Source organism: Mugil cephalus, chromosome 10, assembly GCF_022458985.1.
Source record: "Mugil cephalus isolate CIBA_MC_2020 chromosome 10, CIBA_Mcephalus_1.1, whole genome shotgun sequence".
NCBI classification, from domain to species: domain Eukaryota; kingdom Metazoa; phylum Chordata; class Actinopteri; order Mugiliformes; family Mugilidae; genus Mugil; species Mugil cephalus.
This window is the reverse complement of record NC_061779.1, coordinates 13,399,086-13,415,379: the sequence shown is the minus strand read 5'-3', so window position 1 is coordinate 13,415,379 and position 16,294 is coordinate 13,399,086. Positions and strand designations below refer to the sequence as shown.

Genomic DNA, 16,294 nt, shown 5'->3' with positions numbered 1-16,294 from the left:
TTTAAAATATAATATTTTGTGTCAGTGGTTTCTCAGAAAAAACGTGGTGCATTTTGCACATTTCAAAACAGCAGGATAACACAGCACAAACACAATTAATCAAGAACATTTCATGATTTTATTTACTGTACAGAATGCCCAGCCAGATGATTAAAAACCTTTGTGTTGTCTCAATAGAGACTTTCAGCAACTTGGTGCCAAAGGAAATGTAGGTCAAACGTCCCCACCAAGTCTGTACCCCTGGGTTGAAGCATTCATTTGTCACCAAGAAACAGATGTGCTTTATATTGTAGCAGAGTGTTCATCAATCATATAAAAACTACCGTTAGTGAGGGCTGTTCTTGTAGCTGACACGCACAAAGTAAAGAAACAAAAAGATCATGGGTTTGAATTATGATCATGAGAGAGAAGGAGAGAGACATTGTTATTGATTGTTCTTTTGGTACAATAAACCTCTTCCAAACTCTGTGATGTCTCTCCATTGGTAGGATTTGGTGTCAAACACTGACTGTGTCACAGTACCAGCACAGTATTATAGCTGTAGGTAGAGCATTCACTTGTAATTGTTTGATTTTTTTTTTCCTGTGCGTGTCTACTTTAGGTTCTACAAAGAATCAAAAAGCCTCTCCCACCACTACACAACAAAGAAATGTTTTACCACCTAGTCTATCTTTTCCAGCTGTTCCAACAAGGCGTAAAAGTACGCGACACAGATGAGTTAACACAAAATGCGATTCGGTTTTATTTTAAGATTCCGTGTGATGACCTGTATTTGACTCGCGATCGGACAACACAAATTACCGGAGGCACCTGAATGCATCCTAAACTAAACTCCAGCTCCACATTTGTCAGAGCAGAGCGTCCCCAAGCGGACAAAAAAGAGTGAGCCGCGAGAGATTAAAATAAAAGAAAAAAGATTGCGTTTCATATTCTAACCTATCAAGTTTCTTTTCCTTGCCGAGTGTAAACCCGTGAAACTACGCTATGGATAAAAACGACACTGTCGTCGTTACAGGTAAAGTAAGTCATGAACTGTCTGCTGAGTAAATACACCCTTCAAACCCGCGTTTATTCTGACACGCGACTTCTCGTCTACTTTACAGGGTTCGGACCTTTCAGACAGTTCTTGGTGAATCCCAGCTGGAAAGCAGCCCAGGTGACTTTGGAAACAACAGCTGTAATAGTGAAACATCTCACAATAACTAACTCTAAATAAATAAATAAAAAATAATGACTGCAGGGGTTGAAGCTGGTGGGACTGGGAGAGAGGATTGATGTTTACATCAAGGAGCTACCGGTGAGCTATGTTAAAACCCAGAGGATTGTCGCTGAACTCTGGCAAACTCTCCACCCAAAGGTAAGAATCGTGATAATTAGAGCTTTCTGTTTAGTCGTACACCGATCAGCCACAACATTAAACCCACTGACAGGAGACGACGATGATGACGATAACTCATCATGTGACAGTGCAACGGTCTGCTGGGAAATGTTTTAGACCTGACATTCACGTGGATGTTAGTGCCATGTGCCAAACACCTAGACCTGACCAGGAACAGCCCCCATGGCAATAACGCTCCTCGATGGCAGCAGCCATCTCCAGCAGGACACACAAATGGTTTAACTGAAAAAACATGAAAAACAGCACCTGGCCTCCAAATTCACTAGATCTAAAACTGATCAAGTTTCTGGACATAATGTTATGCCTGATCAATGCAGTCACTGTTTATTATTATTATTTATTATATTACAGTTCTTCAAATTTAGACTAAAATACTGGAATCACCTCATAATATTCCACATATCAGTTTATAGGGTGGGTTTGGGAGCACAGGGGTTTTAAGTGTTGAAGTGCATACTGTACGAAAGGGTAAATAAGTCACTGTGTAGAGTGTTTGTGTGCATGTTCTTCAGTTTGTTGTACATCTGGGTCTAGCCAGAGGCTCCAGCGTCATCACTCTGGAGCAAACGGGGAGGAACAGTGGATACAGTGACAGAGACGTGCGCGGCTCCTGCCCCGAGAGGCACCTCTGCGTGGAAGGCGGACCAGAGAAACTTGACTCGGTCATCAACATGAAGGCCGTCTCCAAGCACTTCAGAAAAGCAGGGACGGATGTGATTTATTCAAGAGATGCCGGGAGGTGGGCGACCGACCCAGCGCCGTGTTGTTATTAAACACTCGAGGATGTGAGGTAAAGCTTTTGTCCTCTTCTTTTCAGGTACCTGTGCGATTTTGCATATTACTGCTCACTGCATGGCGGTCGGGGGAGAGCAGCACTCATCCACGTCCCCTCGTCCGGAAGCCTGGCCTCTGCTGACAGACTGGTGCCTCTGCTGCAGGCCGTCATTCGGACCATGCTGGAACAGCTGACAGACCCTTGACAGGCGCCAGTAGCTGAGAGGTGACCAAGAGCTGAGGTGCGTCTTCATCTCGACGCCAGAATGACGCAGGGGAGACACGGCGACCTGAAGAAAATTCAGTGGCGCAAGCAAATATAGTTCTCATTCATTTATTTATTCAAAAAAATTTCAGAGAGAGAGAAAAAAAAAGAAAATACAAGAAATTCTCAGATACACATTTGGAGACGGCATGTCAAAAGTACCCCATCTCGGCTAAAGATGTGAAAAAACTTTGAGGCCTCAGATACAGAGCTTGAGAGAAGACAAGAGTCTAGTGAAATAGGTTTTGATTATTTTCTTTTCCCCAATCAAGTAAAGAACACACCGATTTTGTGAAAGCAATATAATAAAATAGTAGTAGTAGTAGTAGTTGTTGTAGACCAAGGCCCCCTCAGAAGGTATAGGAATGCAAAAATCATAAAAAAACAGAAGCATGGTAATGATGAACCTCAAACTATTTATTGCAGTTTAAATGCACCTCCAGAAACCTGACATTTGCATGAATATTCAGAAGAATTTAAATGACTAAAATGAATGCTTTTTTTTCAGTTACTGTATATTTACGCTGGAAATCTAAGTTAACGCAAAAAAAAAAAAAGAACTAGCGTGATATTGTAAACTATCGTCTTTTTTTTCCTCTATTTATGTTCGTTTACCATTACTACCCGTAATCTATGCAACATCCCTGTCCCATTTACGGTATATGTTTCCATGTGTTCCATGTAAAGGCTGCACTTTGACAGGCTTCTGATCTAATCAACATTATTATTATTATTCACCTCACAAAATTCAACGTCTACTCTGACAACTGAAATACATCCTTTCTGGAGAGAGAAAAAAAACAAACATAAAATGCACAGATATGTTATGTTAACTACTCAAGCTTGTTGCTTGTCAGTGGTGTTTTCTATACCAGTGTGCAGCAGCAATCCAACTGTCTTTACAGCTCAAAGAAAGGTTCAGCGTGATTCGTTTGAACTTCAAATCACGCACAGATTTAACTGTTTTTGAAGACCTTTGATTGAACATCCAAAATTCACTTTGGGAATAAACCCAGTTGGCCTATTTATAATATATATATATATATTTTTTTATTGCTTTTTGTGTATTTGAAGCGCAGACTTTCTATTTGCTTCACGCTCCCTTGCACTGAGATGATGCTCTCTGGGTAGCCACTATGGGGGGAGGGACAAGAACAAGAGGTTTCATAAGGAGCTTTGAGATGGAAAAAAAATAAAAAATAAAAAAAAGCTACTTTGCCACCTTGTTTGTGTAACATTTTTGGTGACAATATAAGATCCACTGAGGTGACTGAATCAGCAGCATTATCATAAGTAGCAGTACAACAGGCCGCAAAAGGCGAGTAGAGTTTCTGAATGGGCAGGTGAGATTTACACTGATGATTATTGTGGAAAAAAATGATCATAAGAGCATGAATGTCACGGGATTCAGCAGGTAGACCTGGGAAGGGGAAATGTATGACATTCACTCAACTACAAAGAGTTTATGGGGTGAAGAATAATTAAATTAAATGTTGTTGTTTTTTCCCCAGCTGTTCTGATTGCATCACTGAAGTTTTCTGTTGAGGGGTCCCTACTTAAGACGATGCTGCTTTCTCGGTTACAGTTACGGTTTTGTGTATGAAGTACAAAATTGTCTTTGTTACATTCACAGTACTGATCCACACACACACATAACGGAATTCAATTCAATAATGATTCATAATTCGATGAGAAACATGACGTTTGCGCTGTATTCTTACAGCAACACACGCTGCAGGTGAACAGCGCCATCTTTTTTTTTGTTTTCTTCTTCTTGGCGGCGAATAAAACTTTTCCCTTTTAAAATATTTCCCGTGTTATCTTTTTTTAGATTTCTACATAAATGCATTTTAGATGTACGTTTTCTTTTTAATCTGCTGAGGGTTTGAGGTTGTGAGAATACGTTGGGAGTCAGTGGAGATGGAATGTGTGACGTTGAGCCCCCGGCCGCTTCTTTTATCATCTACTGTGCTGTGCGCTGCTTTAAAGAGGAAATTTTGAAGGTTCTCGTAAGTGTCTCTTTGGAGAAATCGTTTGCATGACTTAGCCTTATTAGTCTTATGTCGCACTAATGGAAGCATCCCAGTATTTATATATCGACAGACTGGATGTCTGGGGAGACACTCTAGTTACTGCTAGTGTGATCTCCGTGATCGGATAAGAATGTCATCAGACAGTATGATGTAAACTGAACGTTTCCTCCTGCTGTGGCTTCACATTAAAGAGCATTTACCTGTACAGTTTTAATATGAAGCAACCACAGAGTAAATACAACATGTTCTGTCAGCTAAACACTTTGCCCGCTATCGTCTCGTGTCTTCAAAACAAGACCGATGTCAATATTTTAGGCCATAGGTCTTCAGGAGACAGGAGGTCTGTGACCCCTGGGGGGTACGCAGAAGTACTGCAGGGGGGGGTCGAAAAATCTTTGGTTGATTAGACATTTTTTGTATATTTTCCCCCACAAATTTAAATTTCTTTAAATACACATTCACCTGAATCCAACATATTTTAGTAACGGGATAAAGGATAGCTTAACATTGAATGCAAAATGATATATCTATAAATAGAGTTTAATATAGAACACATATAGTAGGTAGGCAGGGGGTCCCTACTTAATCTCTCCATCAGTTTGCGGCCTGAAAAACATTGAAGATGGGTGTTTTAGGGGGTAATGGAAAAAGAAAGAGCCACAGTGAGCTGTTAGATGAATGACTGCACACCTCCAGCTTCTCTGTGAAGTAACAAACAATCTAATCAGGTGCTGGACTACTCTATAAAATGACAATAGTTTGTGTTGCTTCGAGAAATCTGTGAGCTTTGTGTCATTAAACCACATCTGCTCTAATTTTCTTCGACTGCGTCGTCAAAATATTGATCAGACGGACACAATCATGTCACATTTCTCACATAAATACCAATTTATGCTTGGTGCTTTTTCTGCAAAGAACAAAACCACACTATACTGACGTCTACTATTAACGTTCAGAAGTAATTATCTTTGTAATCTCAGAGGTATAAAGTCAATTTTTGAGGCCAGAAATCGGTGGGCTGACTCCACGTCGCTTCCATTCCATCTCCTGTCCTAGTCCGCTTTGTGAGGTTTATCTAGATCCCTGGGGGGTTTTATTCGGTTGAGGTTTCCGTAAAGACTGATGAGAAGTAGAGGAGTGAGATGTATTTGTTTTCCATACATATATATTTTTTTTAAAAGAGTGAGGTAGATATATGCTCGAAGGGGAGAGGGGGAGAAAAAAAAAAGAAAAAAAAAAAGGTTTTTAAGTCCCCCAGTCATGACACCAAAGAAAATGCATACAAAAAAATCCAACTTTATACTGAATCAAGGGGCATTTATACAGTGATTTAAACTGATATCACAAAGGAAAAATAAAAAAATAAATAAATAACACTCCTACAGAAAAAAAAATAACTTTGAAGAAAGGAAAAAAGAAAATAAAATAAAAATCACCAGGCAACATGAGGAGAAATCCTTCAAAAACACTTTCACTATTCAGCCATTTTAAGACCTTTTTTTTCCATTCATGACATTGAAATGTGTTCCCTTCCCTGGACTTTAACCCATCCTTTATTTGGTTTTCAGAAGCAGTGATTTACGAAGACAAATAATAATAAGTCTCTCTTTGAAGAAGTGACATTAGCAGAAGTGGCATTGTGCTTGAGTGTAAGGAAAAGAAAAAGGGGAAAAAAAAAAAGACTTTTAAATGGTTAAAGGATGGGTGGCGTAATTAAGGCAAACAAGAAAACCCAATTAGCCCTATTTTAATTGAGGAGAGGCAGGAAATGGATGGGTTAAAATTCCAGATCTGGTGTAAAGTACGCATCTTGTATACTGGAACTAATCCTGACTTCAAAAGGAGGCACCGGGGGAGGAGGGGGAAACGGGTACAGTTTGCTGTAGAGGTCAATGGGGGGAGCCAGAGGGAAGGAAAGAGGGCACTATTTGACTTGACACATGGTGGGGGTAGGTAGGAAAGGTTAGTGTATACAAGGTGAGACGAGTACAGGATGATCATGAGAATGTGTGGAGAAAGCAAAGCCTTTACTTTGACCTGAGATTGAGTTGCACCTAGAGGGCAATGCTAGGCGCAGTGCTAGACAACAAGTACAAAAAAGGGTGCAGAAAGTACACGCTCACACATCGAGCTAAGGTGTCCATTCCAAATAATATTAATATTAATAATAATAAAAAATAATATAGACATCCACAAAACAAATACAAGAGAGGAAACATTTCATAAAAATAAAAGGCAAATGAACAAAATATAGTGTTACAGAGAAATTTTTTGGGCCAACAGAAAAAAAAGGGGGGGTTTAATGTCTAATTTTTTGTCGTTTTATTTATTTATTTTTTTAAACAGTTTGAGGATATTAGAAATGGACTGTAGTGGAGACCATAAAATATCAAACCTGAAGGATTTCTTTATACAGAACATCCGAGAAAGAGAGAAAGAGAGAGGGAGAGAAAAGAATAAAATAGCAGCTTTGTTCTGTACAGACATAGAGGCAAACATTTCCAACCGTAAAAAGGTTTTTAAAAAAGTGACAAAACCAATGATGTGTATAAAAACGATCCTGCAGTCAAAAATACAACTGTAAGACCTTTATATGTGTTTGAAATGTAGAGAAACTAATTCTAAAAGAGACCCCCTGCGACTCGCCTTCGAGACTACCGAAATCCAACAGCTTCTCGTTTCATGCCTTTTTTTTTTGTGTTTTCTCGGTGCCATTAGATTTCAACAGCAGTATCGGCGAACGCCGTTCACCTCCCACATGAAATGCACCCGTAAAAAGATGCGGAGAAACCAGAGCGGAGGCAGAGTCGTACTCTTAGACTGTGATGTTCAGTGATTTGCAGTGTGAGACTTCCGATGCTTTGATATTTTGGTGATTTAAAAAATAATAAAAATTTGTTCGAGAAAAAAACAAAAAAAAAACAAAAAACGACAGGCCGAGGCTGTGATTCAGAGATTTGCCGACTCGGTTCACGAGCGAAAAGGCTGAAGGGGAAAGTTTTCTTGTTTGATGCAAATATGTCCAAAGTTGGACTTTATTTTTGAAATGCGAGTTGCTATCAATTATAATACTGAATAATCCAAAGTCGTGAGGAAGATCAGGATATTTCTGCTTCGAAGAATGACTTTCATAGGCTACCAAATAATAATCTAACTCTGAAACTATAAGTCATGTGTAAATGGTTGTTGTTTAAGTGAGGCTCTGTCATGTTAACAAGACTGGATTCTTCAGTCTAATAATATTTAACCGTTAACTGGCGTTTTTTAAAAATGACTTCTGATTTCATAATGAAAATGTCTCAATTATTTGACAAACACCGACTCTAAACTTGTCTTTGCTCACATTTCAAATCCCCCATGATTGAGACTCAGTGCTGATGCGTGCAGTTCTGTTTAGCTTCAGCGGTGCAGAGGGTGCATATTCTGCTAAAACTGCAGATGTTGAAAGCAGCACATGGAGTCATGTATTCAGTCCCGGTACAACCCCCCCCATCCCACACACACATACACACACATACAAAACTGCTCCAGGAGTATTTGGTACCAAAGATAAGCACGAAATCTGAAAACGACCAGACAATTTTGGTATTTTTTCCCCCGACAGACTTAACTCTGAATCACAGCCTTCAGCGAGAAGGGACACCTGTAAGAAATTGAAGAAAAAGCTTAATTTGGCAACAGTTTGGCAGATACAAAGTAGGCCCTCCCCTACAATTTTTTGACCCAAACCAGACGGGATCCCAAAGTAACGTGAATATTAAAATGAATCAATGATCTTTGTCCGAACTTTATATATTTGAGGCATCCTCACACGACATGAGCGCGGTCAGCTCACGGAAAGAAAGTCATTTTGATGGAAAGTCATTTTAGAAATGGATCCATACCGTATTATGGAGAGATTCATGTGTTTGTATAAAAACACCACATCCGTCGCATCCTCTCTGAAATCGTCAGGAAAAAGTGCTCTTCTGTTGGTTTTGCTGGCAGATATGCTAAAAAGGTGATTTTTTTTTCGTTTAAGTTAGCGTGTAAATCCGTAAGTCAGGATACGTTTCCTGCATTGGTTTCCTTTTTAAAGGACTCGTATGTAACAAAGAGTAAAATACAGGCAGCGCAGGAAGGAGTCCCCCAGTGTTGAGTCTGAGCCACCAAACTCCAAATGCTTTAGCAGGTTTCTGTGCTGTTTCTCAGTTTTTTAGAGTTTGACCTTTAAGGAGTGGAGAGACCATCTACTGGCACACAGTAGAAGAAAGTCTTACCTCATCCACCCCTCCTTAAGAGATAGAGGAGAGGTCTGTGTTACCCTGTGTAAGAGGAGGAGGCGCTGGTCTGATATCAGCAGGCCGACGACTGGGGCAGTGGTAACGCCCTTTCGTTCTTTCTGCCCCCATTCATGTGTGCATACGGTTGCATGTCATCGAAGTTGGGCCGCAGCACTACCACCGGCCCGTTGGCTGAAACATGTCCTGAGTGCTTGTCCAAGGTTTGTCCTGGAGACGCCAAGGCTGAGGCGACGTGGCCCGGGGGTGAGGGAGACATAGGTCCCAGTAATACTGGAGTACTCGGGCCTTGCATGGGGGATAACTGCTGGGTGGAAGGAGGCAGCACGCCTCCCGCACAACCAGACGGGGAAAGGACAGCAGAACACGGCTGCCTCGTGGATACAGGGTCCAGTGGAATGTTCTCCATGTTCTCTACCTCCATATCCAGCTCCTCTGTGTCCGGCGGCTTGTTCTCTTCACTGTAGAAGAAGCTCATTTCCCTGAAGGGAGGATCCAGATCGTCTTTGATGCTGCTGATGATCTCCAGGAAGGACGGACGCATCTTAGGGTTATACTGCCAGCACATCCTCATCAGCTCGAACCTGAATGTTATGAAAAAAAAAAAAACAAAAAAAAACAAACAAAGCATTTCAGCAGTTTTCACTAGACTGGTCATTTACATATTTATTTCACAATATAATATACTACTTTAATAATACTACTGAGCTTTTATTGGGTTGGAACAGGAAGTAGTGTTTTGGAAAAAAAAGATGTCCTCATGTGTGGACACAGGGATTATTTCACCCAATATTATGATAATGTCACCAATATGTAACAAAACATAAAACTTTTAATTTTCATGTCTGATCATTGCTGTGTAAAAGCAGAATTGCAAGTAATGAAGTCTAATGTCTTCAATCGAGTACTTGTTTATTAGCAAAAGTTATAGCTTGTTACTATTGATAGAATTTGCGGGTCATATTAAACTAGAAAATTTAATGAGCAAGTTTCAAAATTTGATGAGGTTTTGTACCTTGTCCACTTTTGTCCCGTAATCGGCTGCAGAATGAATCTGCTCAAATGCCCACTATCATGTTTTTACACCAACTAATATCTAGCTAAGAGGATAAAAGTTTAAATGGAGCAGAATAAGAAGCTGCTACAAACCTAAAACTTAATGTTCCCATATGAGGACGTGGGATCTCAGGAGGTCAATATAACAAAGAGGGGTATTGAGTTAAAACACGCCCATCACCTGTGGGTTTAAACAAGTGTGAAACTTGGGGAAACTACCCGTTTTTAACCAGCAGGGGGCAGAAAAAAACTGAAGTTGCAGCACCTCTCACCACTCTGTGGCACCAAAACTCACTTCACTACATTAATCTTGGAAGAAAACTACTGCATGTGTATAATATATAAATATTAACTGAACCACGGTGTATTACATCCACATAAAAAAGGTTTAGTTCTGATGTGTAGCTTTAGTGTTCACATTAAGGAGTGTGAATATAAAAAAAAAAAGAGGATGTGTTCAATCATTTATGAATTCGTGTCCTTATCCTTTTAACTCGCTCATTAATCGTGTTGGCAGGCAATCTCGGTGAACATGATGTCTCTTTTAATACCGCCCAATAAAATGTTAAAATTTAAAGTCCAGAGGTGGATAAATGGATACATGTGGATGTGGTCCAAACCTGCTGCAGACTACACGATGTTTAGCCGTAAATAGAAGGTAAATAATAACAATAATTTAAAACCAGTTCTTTTGATGTGAAAAGTGAATGTTATTTTTTTACTACATTACAGTCAGATCAGTAATGTAACATGCAGTCAGCAGAGCAGTAAATCATAATTCAGGTTACTGTGCCAGGCCGGCAACCGAGCTTTGGGAATGTCAAAACAACATCATAAAAAGGGAGAATTATTACAGTTTTGTGTGGTGCGGCACCGCACACCACAACTTCAATTATACACAAACAAGCTAAGAATACTCTCTAAGGCCCGCTGACATAAACATCTCGGCCATCTCTGCTCCGTTCTTGTTGTTCCCTCTCTTGTTTTTTTTTTTTTTCTCCCTTCTCCTTTCTCCCAGTGGTGTCTTTGCCGTCTCTGCAGCTGGGTGCCAGCTCCTCTCCGCACAGAGGGATTATGGGTAGCACTTTACTGAGCACGCGCCAGAGAGGCGGGAGAGAGGAGGGGAGGGGAGGGGAGGGAGGGGGGCAGCTCTGACTTGTTTTTCACAAGTGCAGGAAGTGTCCCAAAGTTGACGTTCAGAGGTCCAAACCCAGGCGGCAGAGACCTCCCATGAAAAGGCTTGTAATGCTTGGAGCCGAGCCGATGCACCAGAGTAACCTGTCTGCATAGTCCTGCCTGCTGAACCCCCCCCCTCCACCTCCCCTTCCACCATCTGTTGCTGAGCACAAGCCTTGTTGACACAAATATAAAAAAAACATTGCAGTAAATCCTGACTTCATGTCAACATCTTGCCAGTCACTGCACACATGACACATGCCATCGCCATTAGGCCAACTTGACTTACATACGACTTCTCGTGTTGGCAACATGTAACGGCTCACGGTGATTCATGAGGTGTATACTGTATGTGCTGCAATAACATCTCCACTTCCCCTTCAGCCACCCTCCTACCCTTTCAATATTTTGTGTCTGAGGTTTCTTTTCTTTTCTTTTTTTTTTCAGCTACTTGTTCCTTACCTGGAAACCATGGCGCAGTCAGTTCCATTTGAACGTGCCAAATGTGCCGTACAAACACAGCGCTGGACCGACAGGGCAGCAGTCACTGGGTTACCCATGAGTACCCAGTTCTGAGCCCTCTGATATATTGTTGTTTTTGGTATATTCGTTCGGTTTAGCTTCATGTTATTTCAATTTTAAATTTGTCGCCTGCACAACTTTAAAGCCTGGCTAAGGTTACATGCAGTCAAATTCCTTGTGTGAGTCAACAGCCAAAAAAGCAAAATACCTGATATTGATAGTGCCTATAAAAAAAATTAAAAAAAGAGTCAGGCATGATGGGCCCGAAGTAAAACTAAAAATATCTGCGGCAAATGTTAAGGGGAGGAATACCTTGCAGAACGGCTAAAAATAAATAAATAAAATCTGCAGCGTAACGAAACCTTGATGTATACACATTGCTGAAAGCGATACTGCCCGGTCCACAGTGAAGCGTGATGCCGAGCACGATCGCCTGGATTCCGGATTTTATTTTCATCCAGAACCTGCGAGGGAGAATGCACTTTTGTCTTCAGGAAACTCTAGACAGGAACATGGGGAATCCAATCAATGGCCCACAGCTACCTGAGAAACTTGGGAAACGCAGCACAAGGAGGAGGCATTCAAAGCTCTCCAAATATGACTCATCCCTCTGTGTGTTACCCTGCTCACTTCCACTTCATGTATCTTCCTATCGAGTCTCTGTATGAATGTCTGGCTTCACTACTTCGGCGGTCCTTTTTGGAAATCTCTGGAAATCTTTGGAAATCTCCATTAAGTCACTACGGAGGTGGTGGTGGAGTGGGGGCTTAGCTGCCTGGTCTGCGAGCAGCGCACAGGGGAGCCGGGCTCCCGCCGATGGTCGCCTCGGCTCCCCTGTGCGCTGCTCGCAGACCAGGCAGCTAAGCCCCCACTCCACCACCACCTCTGTAACACAATCCACACACTCCTGTAATCAGGACAAAACAGTCAGGCTGCCATAGAAACCAGAGGTTTGTGTCTACACAACACTCAGCCCTCTTTTTTTTTTTTTTTTTCTACGCGCACTCTTTCTAAGGTGAAGTCAGCCATGAAGAGTGGGAGGGGAGAGAGCAGAATGCCTTCTTATTGAGGTCACAGAGGGAAGAGGAGAAATGCATATATGCAGCGCTGCATGTGGACAGAGCGTCTGTGCTCTGTTTTCTCCTCTGTACCAGCCGGGGGTGATTCATTAATGAATTATAAACGAATTAATGAATTATTGCCCTCGATCTCTTTGCTTGATGGGCAGACACCGTGTCCCTCCTTGGCCCGTCTGCTGCAGGAATGAGAGGCATCTTTCACACACGGGTTGTGGCATCCCTTCTATGGGCCGAGGCCGACGGCTGAGGAGGCTTCTCACTACCAGCTGACCACCGCCGCAGCCATGTCGTCAACGAACTGTATTTAACCTGTGACGTTAATGTCAGCCTTCGCTTTGGCTCGGCCTCAGCGTACACACGGAGACGCTCACACGATATCCCGCACACTTGGAACCCCAAACTTAAAATAGCCGCCGGGCTAAATATTAATGGGGCAGGAGACGAGCGGGGCAGCGGCGGGAGAGGATTAAACAATGCGTCCTTTAAGGGCGTTGTAACCTAAAACCTGGAGGGCTTTGAACGCGTGACGCCGCCCGATAATTCACCGCAGACAGAGGGACTCACAGCATGTCGGGGCAGTTGTCCGGTTTGTCCAAGAGTCCTCCCTCCATGACGAAGCGCAGCACTTGTTCGTTGGACATGCCCTGGTAAGGCTGCTCCGCTAAGGTGGCGATCTCCCACAGCACGACGCCAAACGACCTGCAACAAAAGACGACAAATTCACGTAAATGTGTAAAAGAAGTTGCAACCGTCTGGGGGTAAATGTCATGAAGCATGGCCGTGTTAGGAAAGGAACTATATAGATGATGTTACTGGGCAACTTGTCCTGAACTCGCGGTGACCTGGTAGGTGAGAATGACCTCAGCAGTGTCCCTGAGCTGAGCTGACTGCATTAGAAGAGCTGGCTGAACCGCCGCTGCGTGTCATTTCCCTGCTCGCTTGCCACAGACTTCCCGTCTGTCTACGACGTAACGAAAAAATTAATGAAATCTTGAATAAACACCTGTGCTGCTTGCATATGCTCACATGTAGGAGAACAGGCCAAGCAATGAGGATTTGTAAGTCTAAATTTATACAAATTAATATGTGTAATTTAAATTTACTTTACATTTGCAGACACGTTTTTCTTTCCATAGGCGAGGTATTTCACAAGGCGTTCTTGGCTTCCATCTCGCACAACCACCGACCATTTTTACACCATTTTTAACATTTTCTATGTGAATAAACATGTGGAGCTCGTCTCAGTGTCCCGCCGAGACGGCCGTAGATGGAATTTTCTGCGGAGATGCACATAAATGTCTAAACTGCGCCGACAAGAGCATTATGGGTAACCATAGGTCGTATAGGCTGACAGAGGAGCCAGTTGTTTACACCTCAAAAATTTCAACGACGCGTTGAACGGAACCAAATGTCAAGCAGCCTGATTGGTCCAACTCCAGTCCAGTGAAGGGATCTCACAGAGGGAAAAAAATAAATTAAAAAAAGGCACATTTTATGTCCTGTGTGTACACACATTTAAACAAATATATATGCAAGTTGCATAATCTGTTTATACGGTTTTATTTATTGATGTTGTTTCTCTTGTCTGCTGTGCTGACGAACTCCCAAAGATAATTTCTTTTAAACTTTTTAACCTTTTTTTAGACTCACTCCTGGAGACGTGTTAGACGTGAACAATACAAAGAGAAGCAGCACTGAACTTTTACGACTACTTTCTCATCAACGTAAAATCTGTCAGTTCAGGAATAAAGAACCATGTAAAGCTGTGTGCATCGGTATCAGTATGAAACTAAAACTGTAACAACACTCAGACTTATTACGCTGCATAAACATGGTTGAAGGTGTCTTGTGCTGACAGACATCAGCAATAGTCACCTTCCCACCGAGCCCGAAATTTAGTCTTACACTAAACCTCTGCAGAACATCAAAGCGAGAGATATGCTACACAAAATGTGGAGGTGGGTTCATGCTGGCACTGCAACCCCGCATTTGAAAACATCTGGAGCAGTTTAAGCCCACTCTTCGGGACTGACCTGTGGGACATTTTGAGTTGGGAAACAAATACGTACGGGACAGCTGATAAACAGTTAGGGCTAGCTACAGTATGAGAAGTGTAGTAGTAGAGCTGCAGGCTGCAAATTATGCAAACAGCAGAATGAAAGATAACACTCCTGTCTCGATACTGTCAGAGAGAGGAATTTCCAAATAACCAGCCAGGAACCAAAAACATTTTAATGGTTTTGGAAATTCTCGCTGTCAAAGGGCAGGAAATGCACGTTCAAAATGTTAAGTAAAGCAGTTGTTGTGATCTGCAGGTTTTTTTTTGCAATTCTGACCCCACAGCGTGAACTGTGTGAAGGAGCGCCGACATGCAGGCAGCCCTGAAACGCACGCAGCAAGCCCTCCCCTGGATTAAAGCAGGTTCGTACATGTGTAATGAAGGCGTGCGTGTGATGCGTTCTCATACCAGACATCAGACATTGTAGTGAACACGCCATCTTTCAGTGACTCTGGAGACATCCAGCGGACAGGCAGCAGGCCCTTCCCTCCTTTTCGGTAGTAATCCGTCTCATAAATATCTCTGGTCATGCCAAAATCTGAAGGAAAAATGAAAATCGGGGTTGGGGAAGCCACTAAATATCACTCATTCTGTGTGGGAGAGGAAGCTCCTGAGAGCTCATCTATTCCCTTCACCTCCCTCCCCTGCCTCCGTCCATTTACATTAGAAGTCCGCGGCCTCAGGCGCTCGCTTGATTCCAAGCACTTATTCTCGAGGCCAGCGGAGCAGGTTCAGCCTTACGCAACCTTGGCGAGGCTGAACGCGTCATGTTAACTTGACTTACCTCCAATCTTCACAGTGAAGTCCTCTGCCACCATGCAGTTCCTGGCAGCGAGGTCCCTGTGGACAAATTTGTTGGCGTTCAGGTACGCCATGCCGTCGGCGATTTCCCCTGCCATCTGGATCATCTTTTTGAGAGGGGGTAGTACCTGGGTGGTGGAATTCTGTAGCACAGCAAGAGGGGGCGAAGTGAAAAGGTGAAATGGGGAAAAAAAAATAAACGCAGCTCAGTCAGTCTTCGTGTCAGTTTATCGAGACTAGGAAAGAGGTGGGTGGCGCGTGGGGAGAAAAACAAAGAGTGCATGTGTTGACGCCATCATCTATGCCTTTAAGAGACCGTATAGGAGCCCGAGGTGAGCGTGCGTGAGGAAAAGCTGCTTACTTCTTTCCGTAGGGAGCGCAGGTGGCTCTTGAGGTCTCCCCGGGTCATCAGCTCCATAATCACCAAGGTCGGCTGTCCCTGAGAGACCACGCCCAGCAGCCGCACCTACATTAATCACAACAGAGCACAGATCAGCTGGGATAAGTCAAAAGCCCTGTCCCAAATCCATACAGCAGGGTCGGTTCACAAAGGAAAAGACAGAATGTATTCAAAGCAGGAAGTCAGGATTCAAGTTTAGATAACGTGTGGCCTATACTTTAAAGCAGGGGTCTATAACGTTGTTCAGGTTTAGTTGTTGTTCAGAGATTATGTAATCTACTATATGGTTTCTATATTAAACTCGTGCTATTTATATATAATATGCATTATTAGCATCATTTTGCATTTAATATTAAGCTATTCAAATAACACAATGTTAGCTTCTCTTCTGTTATTGCAGAGAGCTTCTGCATTTCACCTAGCGACTAAACAGGCTCTCAGCCAATTGTG

General features: G+C 42.5%; 2 protein-coding genes across 3 annotated transcripts in view; one reads left to right on the top strand and one right to left on the bottom strand.

The window, feature by feature from the left end:
- Positions 1-37: 37 nt before the first annotated feature.
- On the top strand, positions 38-4,398 carry pgpep1l (pyroglutamyl-peptidase I like). 2 transcript variants are annotated; one of them, XM_047595454.1, is made up of 5 exons: positions 38-1,015; positions 1,104-1,156; positions 1,241-1,357; positions 1,912-2,138; positions 2,217-4,398. In XM_047595454.1, exons 1-5 carry the CDS (start codon positions 985-987, stop codon positions 2,377-2,379), a joined length of 591 nt encoding a protein of 196 aa, XP_047451410.1. In that variant the 5' UTR covers positions 38-984; the 3' UTR covers positions 2,380-4,398. The 2 variants fall into 2 exon arrangements, with proteins under 2 accessions (XP_047451410.1, XP_047451409.1); XM_047595453.1 differs by having other exon boundaries at positions 38-1,156.
- Positions 4,399-5,751: 1,353 nt separating this feature from the next.
- The window catches only part of igf1ra (insulin-like growth factor 1a receptor), a 70,639-nt gene continuing 60,096 nt past the window's right edge, over positions 5,752-16,294 (bottom strand). Inside the window, exons 17-21 of the mRNA XM_047595452.1 lie at positions 15,806-15,910; positions 15,428-15,587; positions 15,052-15,181; positions 13,149-13,283; positions 5,752-9,335 (exon numbers count right to left, since the gene is read on the bottom strand). Of these exons, the coding sequence (XP_047451408.1) occupies positions 8,807-9,335; positions 13,149-13,283; positions 15,052-15,181; positions 15,428-15,587; positions 15,806-15,910 (1,059 nt within the window). The 3' untranslated portion in view covers positions 5,752-8,806. The remainder of the gene's footprint in view (positions 9,336-13,148; positions 13,284-15,051; positions 15,182-15,427; positions 15,588-15,805; positions 15,911-16,294) is intronic.